The sequence below is a fragment of the Hemitrygon akajei genome, chromosome 30, assembly GCF_048418815.1.
Source record: "Hemitrygon akajei chromosome 30, sHemAka1.3, whole genome shotgun sequence".
In the NCBI taxonomy this organism is placed as follows: Eukaryota; Metazoa; Chordata; class Chondrichthyes; order Myliobatiformes; family Dasyatidae; genus Hemitrygon; species Hemitrygon akajei.
In genome coordinates, this window is record NC_133153.1 from 41,325,782 (window position 1) to 41,353,011 (window position 27,230).

A 27,230-nucleotide genomic window follows, 5' to 3' on the forward strand; every position below is an offset into this window, starting at 1 on the left:
CTTGTAGACAGCCTCAGTGTTCTTTGACCAGTCCAGTTTATTGTCAATTCGTATCCCCAGGTAACGAAACTCAAGAAGGACAGAAGAGATTATAAGGGCAAAATGTAAAAGCTAACAGTAGCGGTGGTGGTTGTCCATTGTGTCTGAAGATGAGAGGAAGCCAGTGTGTGAGAGTTTTTAAATTGGAAAAACGGTTGCATTTGAGCAATTCCACACTCTCAACCTTCGAGGTCCGGGTCCAGTGGTACGAACAAGTGTTTCAAACTGGGTCTTCCTTGTGGATGACCATGACATCTTCTGTGCCTTGACATGCCCTTCACCCTCCATGGAGTGTTGCAGAACCGCCAATCTGGCCATTGGATCTCACTGTAGATCTTACCCACCCAGTACCCCAGAGCCTGTCCCTCTCTCACCAGGGACAGTACGAGTATCAGTACTGACCGACGGTCAGAGCCTGGCTCTGCGAATCTCTGCATGCCTGCTGGGCAGAAGTGCCAATCTGGCCATTGGATCTCACTGTAGCTCTCACCCACCCAGTACACCAGGGCCTGTCCCTCTCTCACCAGGGTAGAGGCTACCAGTATGAGTATCAGTACTGACCGATGGTCAGAGCCTGGCTCTGTGAATCTCTGCATGCCCGCTGGGGAAGTCAGAGCCCAGAGTCTGCGAATCCATGAGCCCTCTGGGGGCTGGAGGCTGAAGAAGACAGCCTTTCCTACGGTGAGTGGGTGGGTGCCTGAGAGCGAGGAACAGGTCTTGTTTCACTGTTGCTGTTCTGCCGAGCATTGTAGGCATGCTGTGTTGCCACCAGAATGTGCGGTGACACTTGTGGGCTGCCCCCAGCCATTCTTGGGTTGTGTTGGTTGTTAGCACAAAAGATGCATTTCTCTGCATGTCCATGTGATAAATACATCTGATTCCGAAATCTGAAACCTGACTGGAAACAGACTCCATCAGTTATCACCCTTCAACCATCAGTTATCACGCTCAACCATCAGTTATCACCCTTCAACCATCAGTTATCACGCTCAACCATCAGTTATCACCCTTCAACCATCAGTTATCACCCTTCAACCATCAGTTAACACCCTCAACCATCAGTTATCACCCTTCAACCATCAGTTATCACCACTAAACCATCAGTTATCACCACTCAGCCATCAGTTATCACCACTCAACCATCAATTATTACCCTGAACAGTTATCACCCTCATCTATCAGTTATCACACCAAATCATCAGTTATCGCCCTCAATCTCCAGTTATTACCCCTCAACCATCAGTTATCACCCCCAACCATCAGGCTCTGGAACCAGAAGGGGATAACTTCATTCAACTTCACTCAGCCCGTCACTGACTGTTCCCGCAACCTATGGACTCACAAACAAAAACCCTTCATTTCATGTTCTTGATAGTAATTGCTTAATTAATTAACTAATTAATTTTGGTTTGTTTGTATTTTTGAGTGTGTCCATAGGAAATTGAACCTCAGAGTGGTATATGGTGACAAACCGTATATGTACTTCGATAATAAATTTACTTTGAACCTAAACTTCAGGATCTCACAGAATGAGACGAGACAAATCATTCAATTGTCAAATTCAAAGATTTGAGATTCAAGTTTATTTATCACGTGTACATCAAAACAAACAGTGGAATCCATCACTTGCATTAACAACCAACACACCCAAAGGTGTGCTGGAGGCAAGTGTCACCACACAGTCCACATTCCAATGCCAACACAGCATAGCCAAAGCTCGACAGAACAACAGAACACAGCAAGAAATGAAGAACAACAGCAAACACACACACACACACACACACACACACACACACACACACACACACACACACACACACACACACACACACACACACACACACACACACACACACACTCTCACACACACACACACACACACACACACACACTCCTTTAGCCTCGGGACAGGCCTCCAGCGGACATGGACTCAAACCTGAAGAACTGGGCTTCAGCTCTGGCCAATGGGCCTTGATTTCCAGATTTCCGATTTCTCCTCGGGTCTTGATCCTCGGCATCAATCCCAGGACATGTCTCCAACCTTCAGCGGACCCGTACTCGGGCCTGCAGACACTGGGCTTCAGTTTTCCTGGTGAACTCGCAGAGCCTCACAGGCTTGTCTCTGGCCATTGGGCCTCAACCTCTGGACTTCTGATTCAACCCTCAGGGTTTGATCCTCCACATTGATCCCAGGCCAGACGATCATCGAATAACAGGCCTCAAACTCTGGCCTTCTGATCGCAGGACCTCAAATACTGTGACTTGAACTCTGGCCTTACCAATTTGTGGACCCAGAGGGTCATTGGACCACGTTCCTCCTGCCCAGATGGAGCTCTGACTTCTGAAACCACCTCATTGACCTGGAGGGGACCTCATCCTCATCCTCTCTCTGTTGGTCTCACATTCAACATCGGATCTGCTCTATGGATGCCTGGTATTGACTGGCTTCATCACCGCCTGGTGTGGAAAATTCTGCCAGAAGTAGTGGATACAGCACAGTCCATCACGGGCAAAGCTCTTCTCACCTTTGAAAAGCTGTCACAGGAAAGCAGCATCCATCATCAGGGATCCCCACCACCTAAGACAGGCTCTCTCCTCTTGTTGCTGCCATCAGAAGGAAGTACTGGAGCCTCAGGACTCACACCACCAGGTTCAGAAACAGTTACTACCCCTCAAACATCAGGCACCTGAACCAAAGGGGATAACTTCACTTGCCCCATTATTAAAATGTTTCCATGGACCATGATCTGGCTCTTAATTTCATGTTCTTGATATTTATATATTATCATTCTTGCTTTGTTTTTGAATTTGGACTGGTTGAACACCCAGCTGGTGGTGTTTCATTCATACTGTTATGGTTATTATTCTATTATAGATTCATTGAGTATGCCTGCAAGAAAATGAATCTCAGGGTTATACACGGTGACATATATGTACTTTGCTAATAAACTTACTTTGAATTTTGAACTCTCTGTCTTCATGCATATTTTGACCTTAAGGGTTTCTGTCATGTCTCCCTGTGCGTTACGCATGGGACGTAATGTGAGATGGCATTCTGGGTGAACGACTTACAAGCAAAATAAACAGCAACACTCGTTTGTCCCTCACCTTTCCGTCTCTCGTGTGTTATTCACGGTCATTCAGCTTCCCAGTACCATAATCAAAACAGCTGACTGCAAGGTAGCAAGCATTCACGCGATATTTATTGTTTAGATCCCTATGGCAAGAAAAGTCCGTGTGTAACGCTGTGAAAAGTGGGTGAAAGCTTTGAATAATTTTGCATTGCGAATCAAATTTCAGACGATATTCGTGTTCCTACTTTTCTAACTAGTGCAACTTGCTCAGCTTGGTGATAAGCCTTATGAGGACGTAGCTTTAAAGGACCACTGTTCATCTAAACCTTTGCTTATAGCCGGGAGGTTTCGATTTCAGGAAAGGAATCAAGAGGAAGGTGAACCTACTTCACAGTTCGTGGCGGTGCTGAAGCAATTGTCTGAACACTGATTTTGGGCAGTCGCTGAATCTCACATTACACGATAGACTCATGTGTTGTCTGCATAGTGAGGTGATATCGAAGCATTTGCTTTCAGAAGACAGACTAACAGCTAATTGAGATTAGTACATCTATGGAGATGGCAGCTGAAGAAGCAGAGCTATTGAGCACATCTTCCCAAGTCCATAAAGTTTCCACTGACTTTGAGAATAAGGCAGCTATTGGCAATCAGTGTTAGCATTGTGACTAAACTGGGCGTTCAGTAAAAGAATGCTGGATTAAGGATTTGGATTACAGAAGCTGTGGCAATAAGTTTCAAATTGAACGTACCTGTAAAATTAAAAAGGCACTGTCGACCAGAGAACAAATCAAAAAGATGGAGCAGACTGAGGACGGACTGAGGACTCTCACTCTGTGGCGGAAGAAGCTTTGCATGCTCTATCTGTTTCAGGACACAAAGATAGCCATTGGGTGACCCTGCAGTGGGTTATGGCCGCAGTACCGATGCAGGTGGACGTGGAGTTGCAGCACTGCTGGTGTCAGAGACAATTTACAAGGTGAAATTGTAACAGCTCACCCCAGATGGGGCAAGGTTGACTCTAAAGACTTACCCAGGTGATGTTGTTCCACTGAGGGGAGAAGTACATGTCACCATGGAGAGTAACAAACAGAGAAAGAAACTTTGACTGGACATTGTTAAGGGTAGTCATCCAGCACTTCCAGGTCTGCTTGTGGTTAGAGCAGCTCAAACTCAGCTGGCACCAAGCGTGCCTGATCGGTGAGAGCACTGGTCTACAAGAGGTATTGAAGAATCATGCAGATGTATTCAACGGAGAATGGCTCCAGCCACTGCACTGATGAAAAGGCAGCTTTGCACCGGGTTTAGCCTGCTCAGACCCTCAAACACAGAACAGACTGTGTTAAATGAACAGAAAACCCGAGCGGGGAGACGTGCCAAAGCGAAGTACTGAAGTGTCACAGCAGGAGAGCGTACCCGTCTGGAACTGCATCTCTTGGAGCAAAGTGTATACTCGTGACGGTAGAGGCACAAGCTAATCCTGTATCAGTCGAATCCCCAGCTTATTGACTAACCCTCAGCACATGGGGTAGAATAATCCACAGGGTTATGTCTGGGAATGGAGACAGTCAACCTCCTTTCCCTAGTTTAGACAAAAATGCTTTTGCTTGTTGGTTGAATATAATGATTACTCCATTGAATGTTAATAGTTCAGCAGCTGGTCTGTGTTTGGGAAGGGGGGAGAAACTGTTAAAACAAGGGGAAGGGATATGTTATGTACTCATGGTCATTTTGACCCTGACAGGTTGCTTTCTCGCTTCCCTGTAATGTGAGACGGTATTCTGGGTGGATGATCTACAAGCAAAATAAATAGCTGCACTTCTCTTCTTCACCTCTCCATCTCTCATGTGTGTTATTCACAGCCATCGGCTTTCCAGTACCACAAACATAACACAAGCATCAAAGTAAATAATAATAATGAAAACCAATGGATGAATATGAAACATATAAGTATCTGGGATATCAACAAGTAAAGAAGATGGATCATAGTGTGATGAGGGAAAAACTTTGACAGAATTTACTCTAAGGCTTAAGAAAATCTGCCAAATAGTAAAAATATAACAAAAGCAATATGCACTTTCACTGTATCTCAGTTAACATATTCTTTCGGCATAACATCTTGGTCTGAAACCAATCTGGAAAATTTACAAAGAAAAAGAAGTACTGAAATGACAGTACTTATCTAAGCATTGAACATGCTTAGATTAACACTACCTAGGACAGAAGGGGGAAGAAGAATAACAGCCATTAAAAATCAACACAGCAGTAACATAAAACTTACAAGGATAAATTTTCATCAACAAAATCGGGAATCAGCACTGCACACAAGCATATGCAATTCTGATAAGTACACACCACGAAACTTAAATGAGAGCACAACCCGGAAAAATGAAGACATTGTCACCATTGAAGAAAAAGTTAACCAATGGAAGATCATGACCCTCCATGGGAGACATCCCCATGATCTGAGCAGACTAGATGTTGACAAGGAAGCGTCAAATGCCTGGCTCAGAGTTGAGACCTCTTCCCAGAAGGGTTCCTTGTGACAATACAGGACCAGGTGGTTAACACAAAAAAAATCAAAAATACATAATAAAAGACCAACAAATTCAAGGTGATAAATGCTGGTGATTCCGTGAGAAACCAGGAACAATCCAACACATTCCAGGATCCTGCAGCAGTTTAACTCAATCTGATTACCGACACAGGCACAATCAGGTGGGAAGCATCATTCACCAAAACCTTGCTTTAAAATATAAACTCATAAAAGAAACCGAACCTTATTATAAATACAGGTCTGATCGAAGTTTAGAGTCAGAATCCCACAAATTATAATACAATTGATCTGTTATGACAGATAGGACAATCCATAATAACCATCTGGATATAATATTACAAGATGAACAAGCAAGAACAACTTACTGAATGGATGTCACCATTCCAAACACACATTACACACAGAAATCAATAAGTGAAAAACACCAGAAAGATGCTGAATTAAAAGGGGAAAATGAAAGACTTTGGAACATAAACAGGGTGTACATTGTCCCAATAGTAATAGCTACAACTGGTGTCACCCCAAATTCACTGCACAATAACATTAAGCAATCAGGGCTACACAGCAATATTTATGTAAATCTCTAGAAAGCCACAAAAATAAACACCTTTAGAATAATAATTAAAAATAATAAGATCATAGTGAATGATAATAGTACATATGTGTTACTTTATACTACCTTGAGATTAATTTCCTTCAAAGCATTTACAGGACTGGGAATCGTTACAAGGAAAAATCAGAAGAGTTAAACACATTTTGCAGGAGAGTTTTATGGTCAAAGTTAATTTGCAAGCCTTGTTAATACTAACAGATACATGGGAAGAATTAAATACCATTGCTATCAGTAGATAATTAGTAATAGACAAACTAATAGGGTTAAAGGCTGATAAGTCCCCTGGAACCGGGTCTCTGCATAATTATAGCCTGAAAGAATCGGCTGCAGAGATAATGGATGTGGTGTTCGTTATCTTGCAAAGATCCTCGGATTCTGGAGAAGAACCAGAAGATTTGAAAGCTGTCAGTGTGACACCCTTGACAGTCCTTCCCTACCACCTGTCCCACACCCTTCCCGCGGCAATCCACCCTCACTATTCCCAGCATCCTCTGCTCCCACCAGATTAACAAACTCGCTTTCCACTCCTCGTTGACAAATACGGTACTGTGCAAAAGTCTCAGGCACCCTAGTAATATATGTGTGCCTAATACTGTAGGTCAGCTAGAGTAAAATCTATTATTGAGAAAATGTTAGAATTGATCATTAAATTGGTAATAGGAGAACATTTGGCAAGTTGCAATCTGGTTGAGCAGGATCTTCATGGTTTTGTGAAGAGAAGGATCATAGAACATTACAACACACTAAGATCCTTTGACCCACGATGTTGGCCCTTTAACCTACTCTAAGATCACTCTAACCCTCCTCCCACATAGCTCTTCATTTTTCTATCATCCATGTGCCTACCTAAGAGAGTCTTAAATGCCCCTAATGTTTCTGCCTCTACCACCGCTGGCAATGTGTTCCACCACACCACTCTCTGTGTAAGACATGTCTGACAGATTCAGCAGGATTCTTGAAAGGAGTGTTACCTGATGCAGATAGAGGGGTGGAGGGGGATCGTCGATATAATTAGATTTTCAAAGCGCATTTAACAAGGTGCTGGATTTAACAATTTGCGAGGTATGAGCTTGGTGTTGGGGATGACATATTGACAGAGAATTGGGTAACAGCAGGTGATGAAGAGGGGATAATGGGGGCATTTTCAAGCTGGAAATTGTTAACTGGTGACATACCAAAGGGACCAATGCTGAGACTGCAGCTGCCTGTGGTACCAATGAGAAAGGGAGTAAATGAACTACAGCAGATTTTTGGATGGGTTTGGTTTATTATTGTCACATGCATCGTAGAAAGCATTCTGCCTGGACTGCTCAGGGCTTTGGATGGTAACTGCTCTGCACGTGACCATGAGAAGCTGCAGAGAGTTGTGGACGCTGCTCAGCACATCCTGGAAATCAGCCTCCCCTCCACGGTCTACACGTTTCACCTCCTCAGTAAAGCAGCCAACGTAATCAAAGACCCTACCCACCCCACAGGTTCTCCCTTTCCCCCTCTCCCATCGGGCAGAAGATACAAAAGCCTGAAAGTACGTCCCACCAGGCTCGAGGACAGCATCTACCCCATTGTTATCAGACGCTTGAATGGCCCACTAGGTAAGATAAAATGGACTCTTGACTTTGCAATCTATCTTGTTAAGTCCTTACACCTTATTGCCTGCCTGCACTGCACCTTCTCTAGAACCATAACCCTTTAGTTCTTTATTCTTTTATTGCTTTAGCTTGTGCTACCCCATGCACTGTGTAATGAATATCAGTTAGTGTAACACTTCATAGAGCCAACGATCACAATGGGGGTTCAATTCCCACCACTGTCTGTAGGGAGTTTATATATTCTCCCTCTGACCATGTAGGTTTCCTCTGGGTGCTCTGGTTTCCTCCTACAGTCCTAGTACATACAGGGTAAGTTGTGCATTTCTCCGTTGGCACCAGTAGCAGGGTGACATTTATGGGCTGCCCCCAGCACATCAGCAGACTGCGTTAGTCATTGGTGTAAGTAATGCATTTCACTGTTTGCTTCGCGTATGCGTAACTAGTAAAGCTAATCCTTGAAGTTAATCTGTTACGTTAGGAGTCACCCATTTGGGACTGGAATGAGGAGGAATTTCCTCAGCCCGAGGAGACGCATCAGAACCAGTTTCATTACCATTTACTTAAATGAGGTGAAATTTATTGCTTTGTAGCAGCAGGTTTGTACAAAGATATAAAATTACCATAAATTACAAAATTAAATAAGTAGTGAAGAAAAGGATTAATGAGGTCATGTTCATGGGTTCACACACCATTCCAAAATCTGGTGGCAGAGGGGAGGAAGTTCAAAGTACATACATGTCACTATAGACAACCAGGAGATTTGTTTTCTTCTGGGTGTACTCAATCAATCCATAATAGATTAATTACCATAATTAAGTCAAAACAAGACCACAATCTTTCCGACAAAAAGTAGTGGATATGGCCCAAAACTGTGTAATTACAAAAAGAAAGAAATAATAGTCATAAATAAATAAGCAATAAATATTGATAATGTGAGATGAAGAGTCTTTGAAAGTGAGTCCATGGGTTGTGGGGACATTTCAATGTGATGGCACAAGTGAAACTGAATGAAGTTCTCCCGTGTTTTACGAGCCTGATGGTTATGGTAACTGTTCCTGAACCAGGTGCTGTGAGTCCTGGGTCTTGATGGCAGCAACAGGAAGAGAGCATGTCCTGGGTGGTTGGTTGGGGGGCGGGGGTCCCTGATGATGGAGGCTGCTTTCCTGTGATAACGTTTCATGTCGATGTGCTCAGTGGTGGGGAGGGCTTTACCTGTGATGGACTGGGCCGTATCCACTACTTTTCGTCGGATTTTCCGTACAAGGGTATTGGTATTTCCATATCAAGCTGTGATGCAGCCGGTCAATATACTCACAACTATACATCTATAGAAGTTTGTCGAAGTATTAAATTTCAAGCCAAATCTCTGCAAACTCCTAAGGAAGTGGAGGCACTGCTGGGCTTCCTTTATTTGCTCTTATGTACGGGGCCCAGGATAGTTTCTCCAAAATTATAATCGTGTACTGAGGAATTTGATGTTGCTGGCATTCTCCTCTGATCGTCCGATGAGGACTGGCTAGTGGACCCCTGGTTTCCTACTCCTGAAGTCAATAATCAGCAACTTGGTCTTGTTGACATTGAGTGACCAATCTTCCTCCTACACGGTGATTCATCACCATCTTTGCTTTGTCCTATGACGGTGGTGTCATCAGCAAACTTGAGATGGCATTGGAGCTGTGCCTGGCCACACAGTCGTAAGAATAAGTTTCTAAAGCATTGATTATGTGGCTTCAGGCTCCTGCACCTTCTCTCTGGTGGTAGTACTGAGAATAGGGCATGTCCCAGGTGGATGCCACCTTCTTCAGGCATTGCCGTTTGGAGACGTCTCTGATGGTGGGTGAAGGTTGAGCCTGTGATAGAGCTGAACCTACAACCCTCTTGCGATCCTTTTCTCAAGTCTTTGGAGCCACAGTTACTGACTATATTGAGACAGAGATAAATTCTTGGGTTAGTAAAGGAAATGAAGTGCTGGCACAATAGTACCGTTTAAGGAACACTTGGACTAGTAATGTGCAAGGGAGAGGCTTGGAGGGAGTGGGACGGACGCAGGGGACAGGGACTAGCTGAGTGGGTACTGGGGTCGGCATGAACTCACTGGGCCAAGGGGCCTCGATCAGCACTGTATGAGGACGCAAGGTAGCATAGCGGTTAGTGTAGCGTTTAATGGCACCAGCGGTCTGCATGCACCCCAGGTTCAATTACCAGTGCAGTCTGTAAGAAGTTTGTGCTCCCCCCCCCCACCCCGGTGACCACGTGGTTGTCAAGGCGCCCACATTCCAGAGCCGTACGAGTTCGGGGTAGTAAGTCGTGGGCATGCTCTGTACGCGCGGGAAGCGTGGTAATACCTGCGGGCTGCCCCCTTGGACAGTGTTAGCTATTGACGCAAACAACGCCTTCCACTGTATGGTTCAATGTACATGTGACAAATATTTAATCTTGATAACCCTGTGTTGTGGTTCTGGCAGATGAGCGATACTGACGTATGACATGAGCCAGTATCTTATTGAATGGCCGAGCAGGCAGACAGGGGCCGAATGGTTTTACCGCCGCTTCTATGTATTCAGCGTTTTGACCGGTGGATCGCTTTGTCACTTTGCATTCGCTGCTTGCCTATCATTTGTTCGGGTGGGCGTACGCTCCTTCATTGTAACACCCCTTCCCCTCGAAACTGCTCAGGGAAACCTTGCCCCGCTCCCCTCCCAGCAGACCTGCTCGGTAATAAAGTCAGATTTATGCACAACGGCAACCAGGAGCTGTGCAGAGGCGCTGCAGGCACACGGAGGGAGCGAATTAACCCGGTTGCTGCCGGAGCCATTATTATGCAGCAGGCACAATGGAAAATGCCGAGCTTTGCGGACCAAAATGTGCAAAGCAAAAAAAAGGTAAAGGCTGAGTTAAATTCTTGGCAGGTGGCTTTATATTTTTTTTTGCATTGCAAACAATAATCTATTTAAAAATGGCTTGCACAAGTTTACCTCCAATCCCGCCCGCGATCAATGAACACCCTCCCTTTGCCCTGGCCGGTTCACAGCGCGACCCGCCCCCATAGGTCACCTATTGGCTCATCATTAAGACAGTCCCGCCCCTCCAGCAGCCATTGGGGAAAGTCAACGCTACTCTGACAGAGGTTGACGTCGATTGGAGGGGCAGGCCGCCGGTCAGATGCGGGGAGGCCCCGCCCCCTCGCAGGGCTGTCGGATACTTTTGTGGCGGCGGATACTTTGGTTGAGGCGGCCGCGGCGATGAGCGGGCAGCGCCGGCGTTTGGGGAATAGTCACACCGCGGCACCCGGCAGCCTGTAACCCTCCCTCCTTCCCCTCCCGGCTGAGGGTGGCGAGCAGCTACACCAGCACGACGCCAGGCTGCCCTTCTCCGGCTGCGCCGCCGCCGCCGCCTCCGAAGATGCTGAGCCGGCTCAGGAGCGGCAGCATCAGGAACCTGGAGCGGGAGTTCGACTGCACCGTTCGGCTGCTGGACGATTCCGAGTATCCTTGCACCATCCAGGTCAGTGGGCGCCGTCGTGTCAGGGGGACACCTTGTGTTAGAACCTGCGGGCGTGACTGTGGCTGCCGCTGCGTTGTGTAATTGGTGATTTCTGTCACACGCACCGAGACACAGTGAAAGGCTTTTGTTACCGTGTCACCGAGGTGGTACAACGGAATATAGAATTACTGTACGGTTAGAGAGTGCAGTGCAGGTAGACAGATAAAGTGCGCCGGTCATCGGCGGGTGATTGTTGCTTTGTGATACCGTGTGTGGATATACCCTGAGCGGTGTGTGAATGAGACACAGGTCACCTCCAAGCCTGGCTGCGCTGGTGAAATCGTGCGTTATAACTTCTCAGTTCAACTGGAGGCTCTCGTTCCTCTGTGTGTGTGTGTGTGTTTTTCCCTCCGGTGAAGGCTGCCAACGAGACGGCGAGTGTTGTTACTCCTGCGCAGGGCAGTCGTGTAGTGCGCGAAGCAGCTGGATCGCCAGTTGCCCCGGACTTGGCGTAGCTTTACCCTCTCACTCTGTCCCGCAGGTCGTGGGCTGTTTGAAGGGGTCCCGTCCCGCCGGTGCGAGGGACGCGGTGGGGGGGGGGGGGTTGTTGGGATTGGGGTCACAGTATGACCAACGGGGCAAACCAGTTCTGAGTCGGGAATCCGGGCTTCATACACTGATGTCAAGTGACCTCAATTCCGTAGAGGTACAGTGTATTAATTGGAGTTTCCTTGGTCGGGCTTAATTGGAGCGGGTTTAATGCAATAGCGTTTAATGGTGGAGATGCCGGATTTAGCACTGTAGGTGTGTGATTGTACGGAGTCCTCCGCGCCGGCTCCCCATCGGAGCCCGTTTCTCTGTGCAAACTGCAAGCTAACTTTGGTGGAAGAAGCTTTGTTTTGTTGCCAGCGGTGGCTCGCTGGCTGACATCCGTCGCCTTCCGCGTTGCCACTGGCCCGGGTTGGCACGGCTGACGGCTGGCTTCACTGAGCTGTAGTTAATCCCTGCCACCGGCACCGGGGAGACGAGGAAAGGGCCTCGAATAAGACCAGGGTGACGGCCGCCGGGTACAGTCCCATTTGCTACCCCGGTGTCACCGCCTTACAGTCCCGGTCAAATGTCCTCGTGTGACACGAGGAAACATTAAAACAGTCGCTTTCTTGTTTCAAAATGCGTTTAGTCCCTCACGGGGCGCGGGAATCTGGCGTGGCGAAAATTCATCATTTACCCCCACGGCGAGGGGGTGGCGTCGACTAGATACAGCGAAAATTCTGGAAACAGGCAGCGGGTCGGGCAGCGTCTGTGGAGAGAGAGTCAGAATCAGGTTTGTTATCGTCTACCTATATGGCATGATTGTTTTGCAGCAGTACGGTGCAAGGCGTAAAAATACTTTATTTCTCTTTTTCACTATTAGTTTGCGTTAATGGGGCAGTGTTCAGAAATCTGATGGCGGAACGGGAGAACTTGAGTTCCTAAGTGGAGCATCGCCATCAATGATCTCTCGTCTCTGCCGTCCTCTGTAGTCGATGGTATGGTTGTATTTAATAAACGCTCCTGCATCCTGCAAAACGGAAGGTGGGGTGGGGGGGGTGGGGAATCGGCCTATTCAGCTTCACCCGTTGGCCGGCCTCACCCGTTTTCACCTCTGGACTAGGCTTGGACTGTGAGAGGCAGAGGGGGAAGAAGCTGTTCCCAAAACGTTGCGGGGTCTTCAGGCTCCTGTACTTCCTCAACGTTTCAGGCCAATGACCTTTCATCAGTTCTGGACTGAAACATTAATTCAGTTTCTCCTCTCAAGTTCAAGTTTATTGACATTCACGTATACCGTCAATTGAACCTAGGTGCACAACAATGTGTATAACTCGCATACATAACACATAAAGTAATAAGACACATATAGGAGACAGGTTTAGAAAAAACAGTATAACACTGCTAGTGCTTCATAACTGGTGAGGCCTGGGTGGTGGCAGGAAGTTCAGTGTCTCATGGCCTGGGGGGGGGGGGGGGAAGAAGCTGTTTCCCGTCCTAACGGTCCTTGTCCTAATGATACGGTACCTCCTGCCTGATGGTGGGGGATCAGAGAGTTTGTGGAACTGATGGGAGGAATCATTGACAATGCTGAGGGCCCTGCATACACAGCGCTCTTGATAAATATCTCAGATGGGTGGAAGAGAGACCCTGATGACCCCAGTCCTTTGTAGGGACTTACAGTGAGATGTCTTGTAATTCCTGTAGCCGGTCAGGCCACTCTCCATTGGTGCTCTTGTAAAAATTGGATAGAGTGGTGGTGGTGGGGAGGTGGAGATCAGGAAGGTGAGAGGTTACTGTACTTTTTCGACCAAAGAGTTGGTGTTGAGTGACCAGGTCAGATTGTACACTCTCAGAAACGTGGTGCACCTGACTCTCCATGGAGGAGGAGCCGTGAGGGGTGAGTGGTTCCAGAGTGGTTCCACTCTGGTCTTGTCCACGTTGGGACTCGAGGTGTTGTGCTGTGGTGTTGCTCCTTCTCGTGTTTTCTTGTTCATTTCAAATTTACAGCATCTGGATTTAAACAAGAAATTACTCAGAGTCACCTTGATGGTCTGACGTCATTGACAGGTGAATTCCTGCTGAAGAATATCAATGAGAGATGGGTCTACGAGCAGATGGTCGTTCGTACCTTCTGGGTACTAGATTTACTAAATGTATTAAATCAGAATTAGATTTATTATCACTTTCCTAGATGTGAAATTTGTTGTTCTGCAGCAGCAGTACAAAGTCATAACATTATGAATTACAAATGAATAGTGTTTTTTAAAAAGAAATGTTGAGGTGTTTGTGAGTGCAAACAAAGGTGTGTGTATAAGTGTGTGCAGTTGTCATGGCCGGGGGTGGGGAGTGTGAAATGCTCCCAATGATATATCTCAAATTGCCTCTGACAACCAAGTCCAGCTCCTGGTCTTCACTTGTGACATGGCTACTAAGCCCGGAGGAAGTGTCAGGGGAGGGGGGAAGGTGGATCACGGTGTCTTAAAATCAGTCGCTCATTCCGGAGAAGGAAAACTCTGATCGTAAACCTCGGCTGTCTTGTGACTTTACCCACTCTTGGGGAGGCTTCAGAAGTAAACCCCAGAGGAAATGTCTGGAGCTGGAGTCCCCATCTTGAGCTCAATGCTGACTGGCAACTCCTGCAATGCTGCTGGTGCCAAACTTTGTCCTTGCTGTTCCTTTGGGTTCATCAGCCGTGTGGAGAGGGGAGAGCCTGTAGCTTGGGCAGTAGCTTGCTCTTCATGTCATACTGCCCTGCCTTGTGTATCACACAGACAGCTGAGATGTAATGTCCATGGTCAAACCTGCCCAGTTAAAGGTAATGGAGACCACAAGACATGGGAACAAGAATTAGGCCATTCGGCCCATTGAGTCTGCTTGCTGGGGCAGCAGTACAGGCTGTAGCAATGGAGAGGGAGAGAGGGGTCCAGATCGAGAACCTAAATTCCACATTCAAAGCAACACAGAAAATGCAGGAGGATCTCAGCAGGTCAGGCAGCATCTAAGGAGAAAAGTAAACATTTTCTGTTTCAGACTGGGGCTGAGACCTTTCATCAGGGCTCATCTGAACTTGTCTCTGGACTAATGATGACTGCTGGCCTGATCACTGAGATGAGTTTTAAAGAATATCTTAAAGGAAGCAGAGAGGGTTACTGAAGGAAGTCCCTGCTTGAGTCTGAGGCCTTGCTAGCTGATGACCTGTCCTCGGCGTTGGAGAGGCCAGGACTGGAGGAACCCTGAGATCCTGGAGGGATGTGGCTGAGGAGGGTGCAGGAGGTGGGTGTAATAGAGGAAGGGTGACGGGTACAGAGGGTGGGCTGGAGGTGTTGGAGGTTACAGGGAGGATGGTATGTACAGCTGGAGGAGGCTGAGGGGGTGCAGTTGAGAGCTGCATGAAGTTGCGTAGATGATTGTGGAGCGGGAGGGAACCAACCCAAGCATTCAGTGGGTACGACTGCTCAAGGGTAACTGCAAGGTCAGTACGGAATATGCTTTGGTCGGTAAATTCTGCCCAACTGTTTAGTCTTTCGGGCCTCTGTAAGTTGCCTCTGGGGTGTAGGTGAGTGGTGAATAAAATGGGACTCATGTAATTGGGTGCATGACAGCCAGTGTGAAATGGATGGGCCAAAGGGCAGCACGGTGGTGTAGCTGTTAGCGTAACGCTTCACAGCGCCAGCACTTGGAGTTCCATTCCAGCCACTGAGTTTGTACGTTCTCCCGGTGACCGTGTGGGTTCCCTCCGGGTGCTCTGGTTTCCTCCATCGTTCTAAGGATGTACAGGTTAGGGTTAGTGAGCTGTGAGCTTGCTGTGTTGACACCTGAAGTATGGTGATCTCTATGGGCTTCTCCCAGCATGCCCCTGGACTGTGCTGTCGATGCATTTCACTGATTTGATTGTATGTGTGACAAACAAATCTAATCTTTGTTTATATTTTTCTTTCTGTGCTGTGACTTTTCAAACCCCAGATTTTATCTTTTAACTGTCTAGGTAAGGTTTGGATTTTTACACAGATACTCTCGGTGGCCACTGTGTTAGGTGCCTCCAGTCCCTCATAAAGTGGCCACAGAGTGTATGTTTGTGGGCTTCTGCTGTGGTAGCCCGTCCACTTCAAGGTTCGATGTGTTTTGTGTTCAGAGATGCTCTTCTACACATCACTGTTGTAACATGTGGATATTTGAGTTACTGTCACCTTCCTGTCAGCTTGAACCAGCAGTCTGTCTGTTTTCCTCTGACCTCTCTCATTAACAAGGCATGTTCACCCACAGAACTGCCACTCACTGGATGTTTTGTTTCTCGTACCATTCTCTGTGAACTCTAAAGACTTGTGTGTGAAAATCCCAGGAGAACAGCAGTTTCTCAGATACACAAGCCACCCCATCTGACATCAACAATCTTTCCATGGTCATTGTGACTTGGATCTCATTTCTTCTCTGTTCTGATGTTTGGTCTGAACAACAACTGAACCTCTTGACCATGTCGATATGCTTTGGTGGACTGAGTTGCTGCCACATGATCGGCTGATTAACTATTTGCATTAACGAGCAGGTGTACCCAACAAACTGGCCGTCGTAATGGATATTTCACAGCTGTCCGTGTCAAAATCCATCTGCTCCCATTGTGCTCATCACTTTATCTGTGTGTGCTTTTACGCTCTGCTTACATGAATTACTAATCTGTCATCAGCGAATGTTGATGACCACTGTCCATTGTGTTATCTGCTGCGGATGAGGCAATCCTCGAAAGTGGCCAATTGATGTGAACAATAGCCACTTGACAATTCTGGCAGCTGCACTGAGATCAGCAGAGCCACCTAACACTTCTGTCGAAGTTGTTGAAGAGACAGACAGACATACTTTATTGATCCCGAGGGAAATTGGGTTTCGTTACAGCCGCACCAACCAAGAATAGTGTAGAAATATAGTAATATAAGACCATAAATAATTAAATAGTAATAAGTCAATTATTTCAAGTGGAAATAAGTCCGGGACCAGACTATTGGCTCAGGGTGTCTGACACTCCGAGGGAGGAGTTGTAAAGTTTGATGGCCACAGGCAGGAATGACACTCAGTGTTACATCTCGGTGGAATGAGTCTCTGGCTGAATGTACTCGTCAACGTTGGGACTGGCCTTTCCGGCCCAACGAGCCCGTGCTGTCCAATTACACCCATATGGCCAATTGACCTACTAACCAGTATGTCTTTGGAATGGGGGAGGAAATCCACATCATGTATTCTCCCTGTAACTAACTGCTTTCTGACAGTGGTGGGAATTGAACCTGGGTCACTGGCGCAGTAATGACATTATGCTACCGTGACCCCTTTTTTATCTCTGAATCGATGGTCCCAAACTCTGACTGTTGGTCTGGCGGTGGTAAAATAACCAGCATGTTTTAGACGTATCACATCTCATCCCTGTCTGCAGATGTGCAGCCCTCTGCTGGTACTCCTCTGGACCGCCAACCCAGGTACTTGTACTTGAGCGGGCATAGGACCTACTGAGGGATCCTTGGAGCCACAGCTGGCAAGATGTGTTCACGGTGGATGGTTGCTAGTGTTGAAACCAATACGTGTCCCTCTATACCAAGGGAGGAGAACAGCTCTCCTGGCTATGAATCAGTGCGCTTATCTGAAAGTAATTTCAGCTTTTTCACAGCTGTTTCCCTTTGGCATTTCAGTTTGCTTTTCCAGAATGTTCCCTGGGTTTTTTTTTGTGTGAGAGGGCTCATTTCTGATAGTCACATTCAGTTGTCCTTCAGTGCTGAACAGAATGCTCTCTGTGTAATTATAATCATTTGGATCCTTGGGTTAAATTCACATTTATCACTTGTACGTCGAAATGTGCAGTGGAGTGCACCGTTGGTGTTCGCAAGCAACACCTAAGGATGCGCTGGGGGCAGTGTCACCACACATCCCGGCGCCAGCATAGCACGTCCACAGTGCTCTGCAGAACAACACCAAACAGCAATAACAAAAACAGCAGAACAAAACAACAGCAACATAAACACGAGAGTCTGCCAATGCTGGAAGACCAAGTAGCACATGCAGAATGCTGCAGGAACTCACACACACAGACACGCCTCCGACCCCAGGACAGGCTGCTTCTGGGCTTCCGGTCATCCAGATTTGGACTCTCAGTGTTCAGACAGTGAGTATCCAACGTCCAAACCAAGCCCGGACTTGCGGACATTGGGTCTCCGACCTGTGGACAAGCTGACCTTTGGCCCTTGACCTCCAGACCCGCCAACTTCCGTTACTCACAGGCCTTCATTAACTCTTCCTGCTCCCTGACTAAACACCCCCCCCCCCACTCCACCCTTCTCCCTGTCAGCCCCATGGTACCTGGAAGAAATATCACATCAAGTGAGATGCATACTGATGGAAGTGAACCCATTAGAATGCAGCAGGCTTCCCGAGAATGAGAAAGCAATCAGCTGAATAATCTGTCAGGCCCCCACCGCACTCCCTCTTCCCCCCCCTTACCAAATTTCTGACTTTCGTTCAGCCATAGCCTTAGCAGTTAAGCCAATCCTCCTGAGATGTTATCTCAATGTCAGTGCTTTATGTGGATCACTGATTCCATTAATTCCATCCGAAGCCGTGCGTTGCTTTAATAGCGCTACTCGAGGAGGCAATCTCGTTGTGAAGCAGCTGCAGGATGCACAGATGTGCCACAGCCTAAACTTGAATTCAAAGGAGTCTTTCATTTTGATTTGGAACTCGAGGAGAGTGTTGGAGGTTTGCCCTCTCCTCTACACTGACACCTCACTGGTTTATTGGTTAACATGTTGGGCAGTAAATGTGTCGTGTTGATCGGCCACTTCAGAATCAGAGTCATGCTTATTATCATTGATATACGTTGTGAAATTTTTTTGTTGATTTGTGGCAGCAGTACAGTGCCATACGTAAAGGATTTAGTTACAGAAGTAAATATCTAAAGCAGGGGTTCCCAAAATTTTTTTATGCCATGGACCCCAACCATTAACTGCGGGGGGAACCTGAGGGGGAACTTCTTCACTCTTGGTGGTGAGAGTGAGGAATGAGCTAACAGTGGGAGTGGTGGATATGGGTGTAAGACCTAGATATTGGATGTGGAGAGATGTTCCCATTGGTGGGTGAGTCTCGGATCTGAGGGCATTGCCTCAGAATAGGAGAACAGATGAGGAATTTCTTTAGGCTGAGTTGAATCTGGAATTCATTGCCTGGATAGCTGTCTGTGACAGTCATCGGTTATATTTAAAGCGGAGATTGATAGATTCTTTATTACTAAGGGTGTCGTAGGTTATGGGGAGAAGATTTGTTGTCATCCACAGTGTTGGAGCTTGCTATGTGCAAGCGTTGACATGCTGTGCTGGACCACCAGGACAATTTATCAAATGTATATACCTGCTCCTCCACATCCTCTGCCTCTGAAATCTGGGATTCATCATGCTGGTATTTGTAGTGACTTTAAACATTTCTTTTTTAAGATCTGTGCCCTCAAAAGATTTTAGAATATGTGGTTTCATAGGCATAGATGAAACCCCTCACCTGGTCTGGCATATCACCTGCCAGCTTGTTGTACTTCCTCTTCTCCGCCTTAGTCTGGCTTCTGCCCCCTTCCTTTCCAGTCCTGACAAAGGGTCTCAGCCTGAAATCTGGACTGTTTATTCCTCTCCATGGACGCTGCCTGACCTGCTGACTTCCTCCAACATTTTGTGCGCATTGCTCTGGAGGTGGTTTTGATCTGGTTCCATCGGGCGCAGGGAGGAGAAGTTTCTTTTTAATGTCTGTGTCTTTTCTATGTCTAGAGACGAGGCTTTAGCGAGCAGTGTGGAGACTTTCATCTTGAAGTAGATAAAGAGTTGTGCTCTAGGCTAGAGATTATTGGAAGTAGTTATATATCATCCCAAACCACACAGACAATTTGGACTCCAAACAGTTTCGTTATATGCGAGAGACCTTGAGCTGTTAGTGAGCAATATGATGGGGATCCTTTAACAAAGAAAGTGTGTGTATTTACATTGTGCTTTTCACTGCCTCTAGGGTTGAAAATAAGTTTTCTAATATAACTCACAAACACGAGAAGTCCTATGGATACTGGAAATGAGACAACAAGATATGAGAGCAGAATTAGGCTGATTTTATTGTCCCTCGCAACCCCGTTCTCCTGTCTTCTCTCTCTAAGCTTTGATGCCTTGATTAATCAAGAACCCATCAACCTCCACTTTAAATATACCCAATAATTTGACTTTCACAGCCATCCATGGCAATAAATTCCACAGATTCACCACCTCTGGCTAAAAGAAATTCCTCCTCATCTTTTGTTCTAAATAGATGTCCACCTATTCTGAAGCTGTGCCCTCTTGTCAAATACTTTCCCACTTTTGGAAACATGCTCTCCACATCTACTCTATCTAAGCCTTTCAATATTCAATTTGTTTCAATGAGATTCCCTCCTCATTCTTCTAAATTCCAGTGAGTACAGGTCCAGACATATGCTCATATTAACATATGCTCATATGTTAACCCTTTCATTATCAGAATCATTCTCACATTCCTCCTGGAGGACCCTCTCCAATGCCAGCACACCTCTTTGATAAGAGGTACTCCAGGTGTGGTCTGACTAATGCTTTGTAAAGCCTGTGTAACACATACGAATTGATTGAGGAACTCGGCAGTTCTGACAGCATCTATAGAATCAGGTATACTGATATATGCTGTGAAATTTGCTGTTTTGCAGCAGCAGAACAGTGCGACCTTACCCCAGCCAGGCAATGTCAAGGGCGAGGTTCCAGACAAAAAGTGATCCAGCTAAGACCTCTGCAGTGGAGCTGGCAGGAGATGATAGCACATCACAACGGCAGTGAAGGTGAAGGGTCCCAGTTGTCTTGTACTCCATGCCGCTGATCTGTCAAGGACTGCAGAATGTGACGTTGAATCAGTCTCCCCATGTTAAATTAAGTCATGCACAGGTGTCCTCTATGAAAGGAATCCACCCTAATACCCTGGGTTAAGTACCACGGTGGTCAGCAAGTGGTGAAGGGGGGGGGCAGGATTGTCCTTTACAACTAAAGACCCACCAATAGACAACCCCATAGGAGAACATTATACTCGACTGGAGTGAACACACTACTACTACAGTGCAATACGTGAAATGGACTATAAATCCCAGTAATGGATATGCATGAAAATTAAATCAGTAGTGCAAAGATAGTGAGGTAGTGTTCATGGGTTTATTGTCCATTCAGAAATCTGTTGGCAGAGGGGAATAAGCTGTTCCTAAAACATTGAAGTTGTGTCTTCAGGCTCCTGTGCCTCCTCCCTGATGGTAGCAATGAGAAGAGGGTTTGTCTGGGATACTGAAGATCCTTCTTGATCATGCCACCTTTTAGAGGCTTTGCCTTTTGAAGGTGTCCTCGATGCTGGGGAAGCCACTGCCCATGACGGAGCTGACTGAGTTTGCAACATCCCACAGCTTTTTCTGATCCTGTGCAGTGGCCCCTCCATACCAGACAGTGATGCAACCTGTCAAAATACTCTCCATGGTACACCTGTAGAAGTTTGCTAGTCTCTGGTGACATGCCACATCTCTGGGGAGAAAACAGTTGATGTTTGGGCTAAGACCCTTCATCAGGACTGGAAAGGAAGGGGGCAAAATCCAGAATAAGAAGGTGGGTGGGAGGGGCTACAATCTGCACATGGTTAGTGTTGGAGAGCAGATTATAGAGGAGGAGCCAGGTCTTGTTCCATCTCTTCCTTCCACCATTATGTATGTATTATGTAAATTATACTATTTTTATTATTATGTACTGCTACCATAAAACAACAAATTTCATGACAAATGCCAGTGATATTAAACCTGATGTTGAAGGGAAATGGCTGTTCCTGAACCCGGTGGTGCGGGAATCGAAGCTCCTGTACCTCTTGTCTGCTGGCAGCAACTCGTGGTCAAGCTGCTGTATAATACTGTTGCTTTAATTTTGGTATCAATATTGCGGTTCACGCTGGTCCCCGATTGTGATGCATCATTTTTGCAGAGTTCCAGCTAGCCAGCCCTGGCAGCGGCTCTGAAATTCACTGGCACCTCTCGTACAGTGAAGTCGCAATGATTCTGAACCATACGGTAAAGTAGACCAACCAGATCAGACCCCCGGGGAGTGAGTGACCGGACAGCTGTCCATTCGGTCATTGATGCAAATTTAAATCATAAGCAGGGGGAAGAGAGATTATGTGGACGCACTGTGGGTCTTGTCATGAGGGAGAGTCGTATCTCCTTCATTAGCAAAAAAAAAGCTCAGCAGAGGATGCATTTCAAAGGTTCATTGTGTTGTCATATACCACACAACTCTGATAATCGTGTTCTCCAGATAGCCGTGAAACACAGAAGCCAGGAGAGTTTTAGAAAGAAAGGCCATCAACCCCCTCCCTGCAACCTGGCATGAAAAAGAAACAAAACCCCCAAATCCCAATCCCCCCCGCACAAAAAATTACAGATCATCCAACTAGAACATCAAAAAAACCCCTATCCCCCTTCCTTGCAAATAAAAAAAAACAGCAACAGTAACATCGAGCCCCCAAACCCCTCCTCCTCGCGGCAGTTGGTAAAATTCCCCAGAATGAACAGGTACAGTTTTCAAGTTCAAGTTTATTGTCATTCAACTGTACGCATGTATACTGCCAAACGAAACGATGTTCCTCTGGACCAAGGTGTACAATGCAGTATATATAATTCACACAAAGTAATATTACCGCAAAATAAATCAACAAATAATAAAATGGATTCCAGAAGGCTGACATTTATACAAGGTGAATTTATGACCCAAGTTAAAAAGTAAACAGTTTAACGCTACTGGCGCTTCATACGTGATGAGACCTGGGTGGTGTCAGGGAGTTCAGCAGTCCCACAACATGGGGGTCTCTCAGTAGGTCTCACAAGCTGTTTCCCATCTTAACAATTCCATGCTGCCATCACAGAGAGCATCCTCACATCAGCCATCACCGTCTGGTTTGGTGCAGCATGCTCTTGCAATGTACAAAAACTGCAGTCAACTGTCAGGTCAGCATAAGAGATCACCGGCTGCAGCCCACCGTCACTGAAGGACTTGTGTGTGTTCAGGACAAGGAAGTGGGCTGGAAAAATTATTGTGGACACAACCGCCCTGAAAACTGCCTTTTCTAAAAGCTCCTTTCTGGGAAGTGTTACAAGTCTGTTAAAACAAAAAAAAACCCATATTAGTCTTTTTTCCCCAAGCAGTTAACCTGACCAACCATCGTAGGTCCATCTCCTCTATTACTCCCATCACTGCACTGTAAATACTTTAAACCATTGTTTATATAGCTGTTTACGTTGTAAATACATGCTGATATTTATGTATTTATGCATATTTTATTCTGTCTGTACTTTAACCTCTAACTTTATTTTTATTTAATTCTTTATTGCTTAGAATTATTCAGTGTTGCTTTTGTTGCATGTCACCCCTTGACCAACACACCACAGCAAATTCCTAACGCGTAAATATGTGGTGAATAAAGTTGATCCTTGAAAGACGAGGAAAATCTAAGCATCTAGATCTTTCTTAGAATAACACTCCTAATTTTGAGAAACTGTAATCTTCAGGAATGAGCTTTAAACCCAACATTCGCCTGTCACATGGCAGTACTTTGTGCAAGCCGGGGTTTAACTGCGCTGAGTAGAGATGTATTTGTACAGGTGACCAGGAGTCTGGACAGGGACCTCCATTCTGATGAGCATCTTGAGGGAGGGGAGGTTGGTGGAGAGGATGGACAAGCAGGTTTTTTTTCTCTGGAGCTGAGGGGAGATCTGATGGGGAATTTATAAATCTGAGAGGCCTAGATAAGGTAGAGAATCAGAATCTTTCCCCCAATCAAATGCTAGAAAGCATGCATTAAAGTGGGAGAGAGATGTAAAGGGGATAGAACAGAGAACTCTACAGTACAGGTTCTTCAGCCCACAATGTTGTACCTACTGTATGATCAATCTAACTTTTCCCTCTACGTTGCTCTCCATTTTGCTATCATCTAAGTTTCTTAAATGTATCTGCTTCTCACACCACTCCTGGCAGGGTTCCTTGCACCTAACACTGTTTTTAAAAAAAAAAACTTGTCCCCCTCCACCCTGTACTATTTACCATGGAGGTACTGAGTACCCGAACACTACCTCACTATTTTTTCCTCTTTTTGCACTACGTATTTAATTTAACTTTTAAACATACACACTTGCTGTAATTTAGTGTTTTCGTTGTACTGCTGCTGTATTTCATGACGTTTGCCAGTGATGTTAAACTGGATTCTGGTTCTGAAAGAGCTGTCGGAGGAAGTGGACGAGGCAGGTTTAATGGCAGCCTTTTAAGTTCTTTTTTGCGGTTCGGAAACCTTGGGTACCATGCCACCAGGTTCAGGAATAGTTATTCTACAACCATTATTCTAACTTCACTGACCTCAACTCTGAACTGATTCTATACCCCTGCAGTGTCGCGTTCAGGGACTCCAGACCACTAATGTTCTCAGTAATTTTTTTTTGCAGTTTGTCATCTTCTGCACTTTGGTTGTTTGTCAGTCTTTGTTTACATACATTTTTTCTGTGGATTATATTGCATTTCTTTATTTTTCCTGTCAATACCTGCAAGAAAGTAAATCTCCAAGTAGTGTATGGTAACATTATACTTCGATAATAAGTTTAGTTTGAACTTTAAGTGACATTTTGAAAGGCACATGGAGGGGTGGGGTTTGGAGGGTTAAGGGCTGGACATTGCCAACTGGGACTAGCAGGGAGGATTCTTTGGTCAGCCTGGGCCAGTTGGGTTGGAGGGCTTATCTCTCTGTTGTCTTTCTCGACGAGAGTGAAGACAGTATGTGACAAAGCTGAAGTAAGCCTTATGCAAGGAATTTGGGTCAGTCACCTGTTACTGTGACAAGCGGGTAATTTATTGCCCAAGATATTTTCCGCTTGGATCAGGATTTCTACCAGGTGAAAGATAAAAATATCACACTGTATTTCAACATAAACAAAAGCAAGAGATAGATCTTTGCCAAATAAGTTACTTTTTTTTACACAACGTACTGAGATTTCTTGAGTACTCTGCATTTTCACAGTGGCAACACATGCGTCAACAGTGCTGTGTCTCGTAATTAAAACTGGATTATTAATTATTTTTAATTTGATCTGCAGTTCTGCACATTGAGTGCAGACAGATTGCACGTACCCTGTTGGGACTGATGTTCATCCCTACTGCACGCTGTTAGTTGGGGTTCCATCAGCAGATGAGACCTTGGTCCATTGGCATGAGAAACATTGGGAAAGGTTGGATGGGATTATGTTCAATGGGATTTTCTTAGAACACAGAACAATATAACATGGGATTAGGCCATTCTGCCCAGAACGTCTGCAAGATGGTAGAGGCAGAAACATTAGGGGCATTTAAGAAACTTCGATAGGCACATGGATGATGGAAAATTGGAGGGGTATGTGGGAGTGAAGGGTTAGTTTATTCTTGGAGTAGGTTAAAGTGTCAGCATAACATTGTGGGCTGAAGGGCCTGTACTGTATGATGAATGTGCCAATAATGCCAAATGAATTTGTGTGTGTGTCCATTTCCAAGTACATCAGACCATAGACATAGGAGCAGAATTAGGCCATTTGGCCCATCAAATCCGCTCTGCCATTTCATCTTACTATTTTCTTTCTCAGCATCATTAATTAATTCTGTTATGGTTATTATTCTCTTATGGAATTATTGAGTGCACCCAGAAGACAATGAATCCTAGGGGTGTATATAGTGACATATATGTACTTTGAAAGTAAATTTTCTTTGAATATGTGTGTTTTTACAATTGTAAAAATATGAGTTTTTACAATTATGTCCATCTGTCTGAGTGTCTGTGCCTATGTCAATCTATGTCTGTGTGTGTCTATTCACATTATACGACTGCAGCTGTGTCCATGTCTGTGTGTGTATAACTAACACTCTCTGTCGTGTAGCCATTTTTTTTTACAAACAACCTGTTAGCAAGGATGTCAGGGTTTTGGAGAGGGTGCAGATGAGATGAGCTGGAATGGCTGTTGAAGTGGGTGGAGGGTGGGGTTAGGTTAGTGAAGGCACAAGAGGAGCTGGGTATCTGACTGAGGAGTGGAGAAGAACTTGGGCATCTTGATGGAAAGGGAGGGGGCTTCTTTTGCTTTGTACAAATGCCTCACACAGTGGTGGGTTGTTGGCATGTGTGCGTGAATACATGAGCATGTGTAAGGTATATAGCTTGGTGATGCTTGACTCCTATTCACTTGTAATGGCATGTTTGGTGATGGGGAATTTTATCAGTGAGGAGTGAGAGTGAAGTGTTTGGTGATGGGGAATTGTCTCAGTGAAGAGTGAAGTGTTTAGTGATGGTGAATTTTATCAGTGAGGAGTGAGAGAAGTGTTTGGTGATGGGGAATTTTATCAGTGAGGAGTGAGAGTGAAGTGTTTGCTGATGGGGAATTGTATCAGTGAGGAGCGAAGAGTGAAGTGTTTGGTGATGGGGAATTGTCTCAGTGAGGAGTGAAGAGTGAAGTGTTTAGTGATGGTGAATTTTATCAGTGAGGAGTGAGAGAAGTGTTTGGTGATGGGGAATTTTATCAGTGAGGAGTGAGAGAAGTGTTTGGTGATGGGGAATTGTCTCAGTGTATCAGTGAGGACTGAAGAGTCGGCATAAGAATTTACTGAACAATTTAATGATGCACATCACATGGGGTTGAAGAAGTGTTGGGACTGGTGAGGGAACAAGCACATTCAGCTGCAGTTCCCATTCTCTGCAGAATGAGGGAGGAGGGAGATGAGATAAAAGAAACGTCATTGGCAAATAAAAATGAATTTACCACCTGATTATGCAGAGCTGACTGATGGAAAACATCAATAAAAGCTCTCGCTTCGAGTGTAAACTGGTTCTTCTGCCGCACTGCATTCATCGAGGTTGGGTGAATCTGCTGAGATCTGTGTTTGAGGCCAGGTTTCTGGCTGCTGGGCGGGAGATTGTCAAGCTGCATTTTAAACTGGTAACATGTCTGGAGAAGCTCCTGTGAGCCAAGACTGGCATCCTTACTTTTGTCAGATGGTTCTGTTCTAAGGGATTTGGGAACGCTCTGTGCTGAATTCTCTACACTGTGAAGCTGGGGGAGTGCTGTGGGAGGGGGCATTGCTGGGGTCCCCCTACCCACTGGAATATGGGAGCATTGTATAGTGAGAGGGGCACAGCTGGAAGAGCTCTGCGGTGCATTGCCAGAAATGGTGTCTTCTCAATGAAGCATTACATCCCAGTCCTGTCCTTTGCAAGTGTAAATTCAGTCCTGAAGCCCTTTTCTAGCGACTGAGAGCTGT

General features: G+C 45.8%; 1 protein-coding gene across 4 annotated transcripts in view; it reads left to right on the forward strand.

Moving 5' to 3' along the window:
- The first annotated feature begins 11,051 nt into the window (after positions 1-11,051).
- The window catches only part of frmd5a (FERM domain containing 5a), a 168,609-nt gene continuing 152,430 nt past the window's right edge, over positions 11,052-27,230 (forward strand). The window contains exon 1 of one of the 4 annotated variants that reach the window (XM_073032696.1): positions 11,052-11,373. In XM_073032696.1, the coding sequence (XP_072888797.1) occupies positions 11,272-11,373 (102 nt within the window). In that variant the 5' untranslated portion in view covers positions 11,052-11,271. The remainder of the gene's footprint in view (positions 11,374-27,230) is intronic. The other 3 variants (XM_073032695.1, XM_073032693.1, XM_073032697.1) reach the window with 3 other exon arrangements.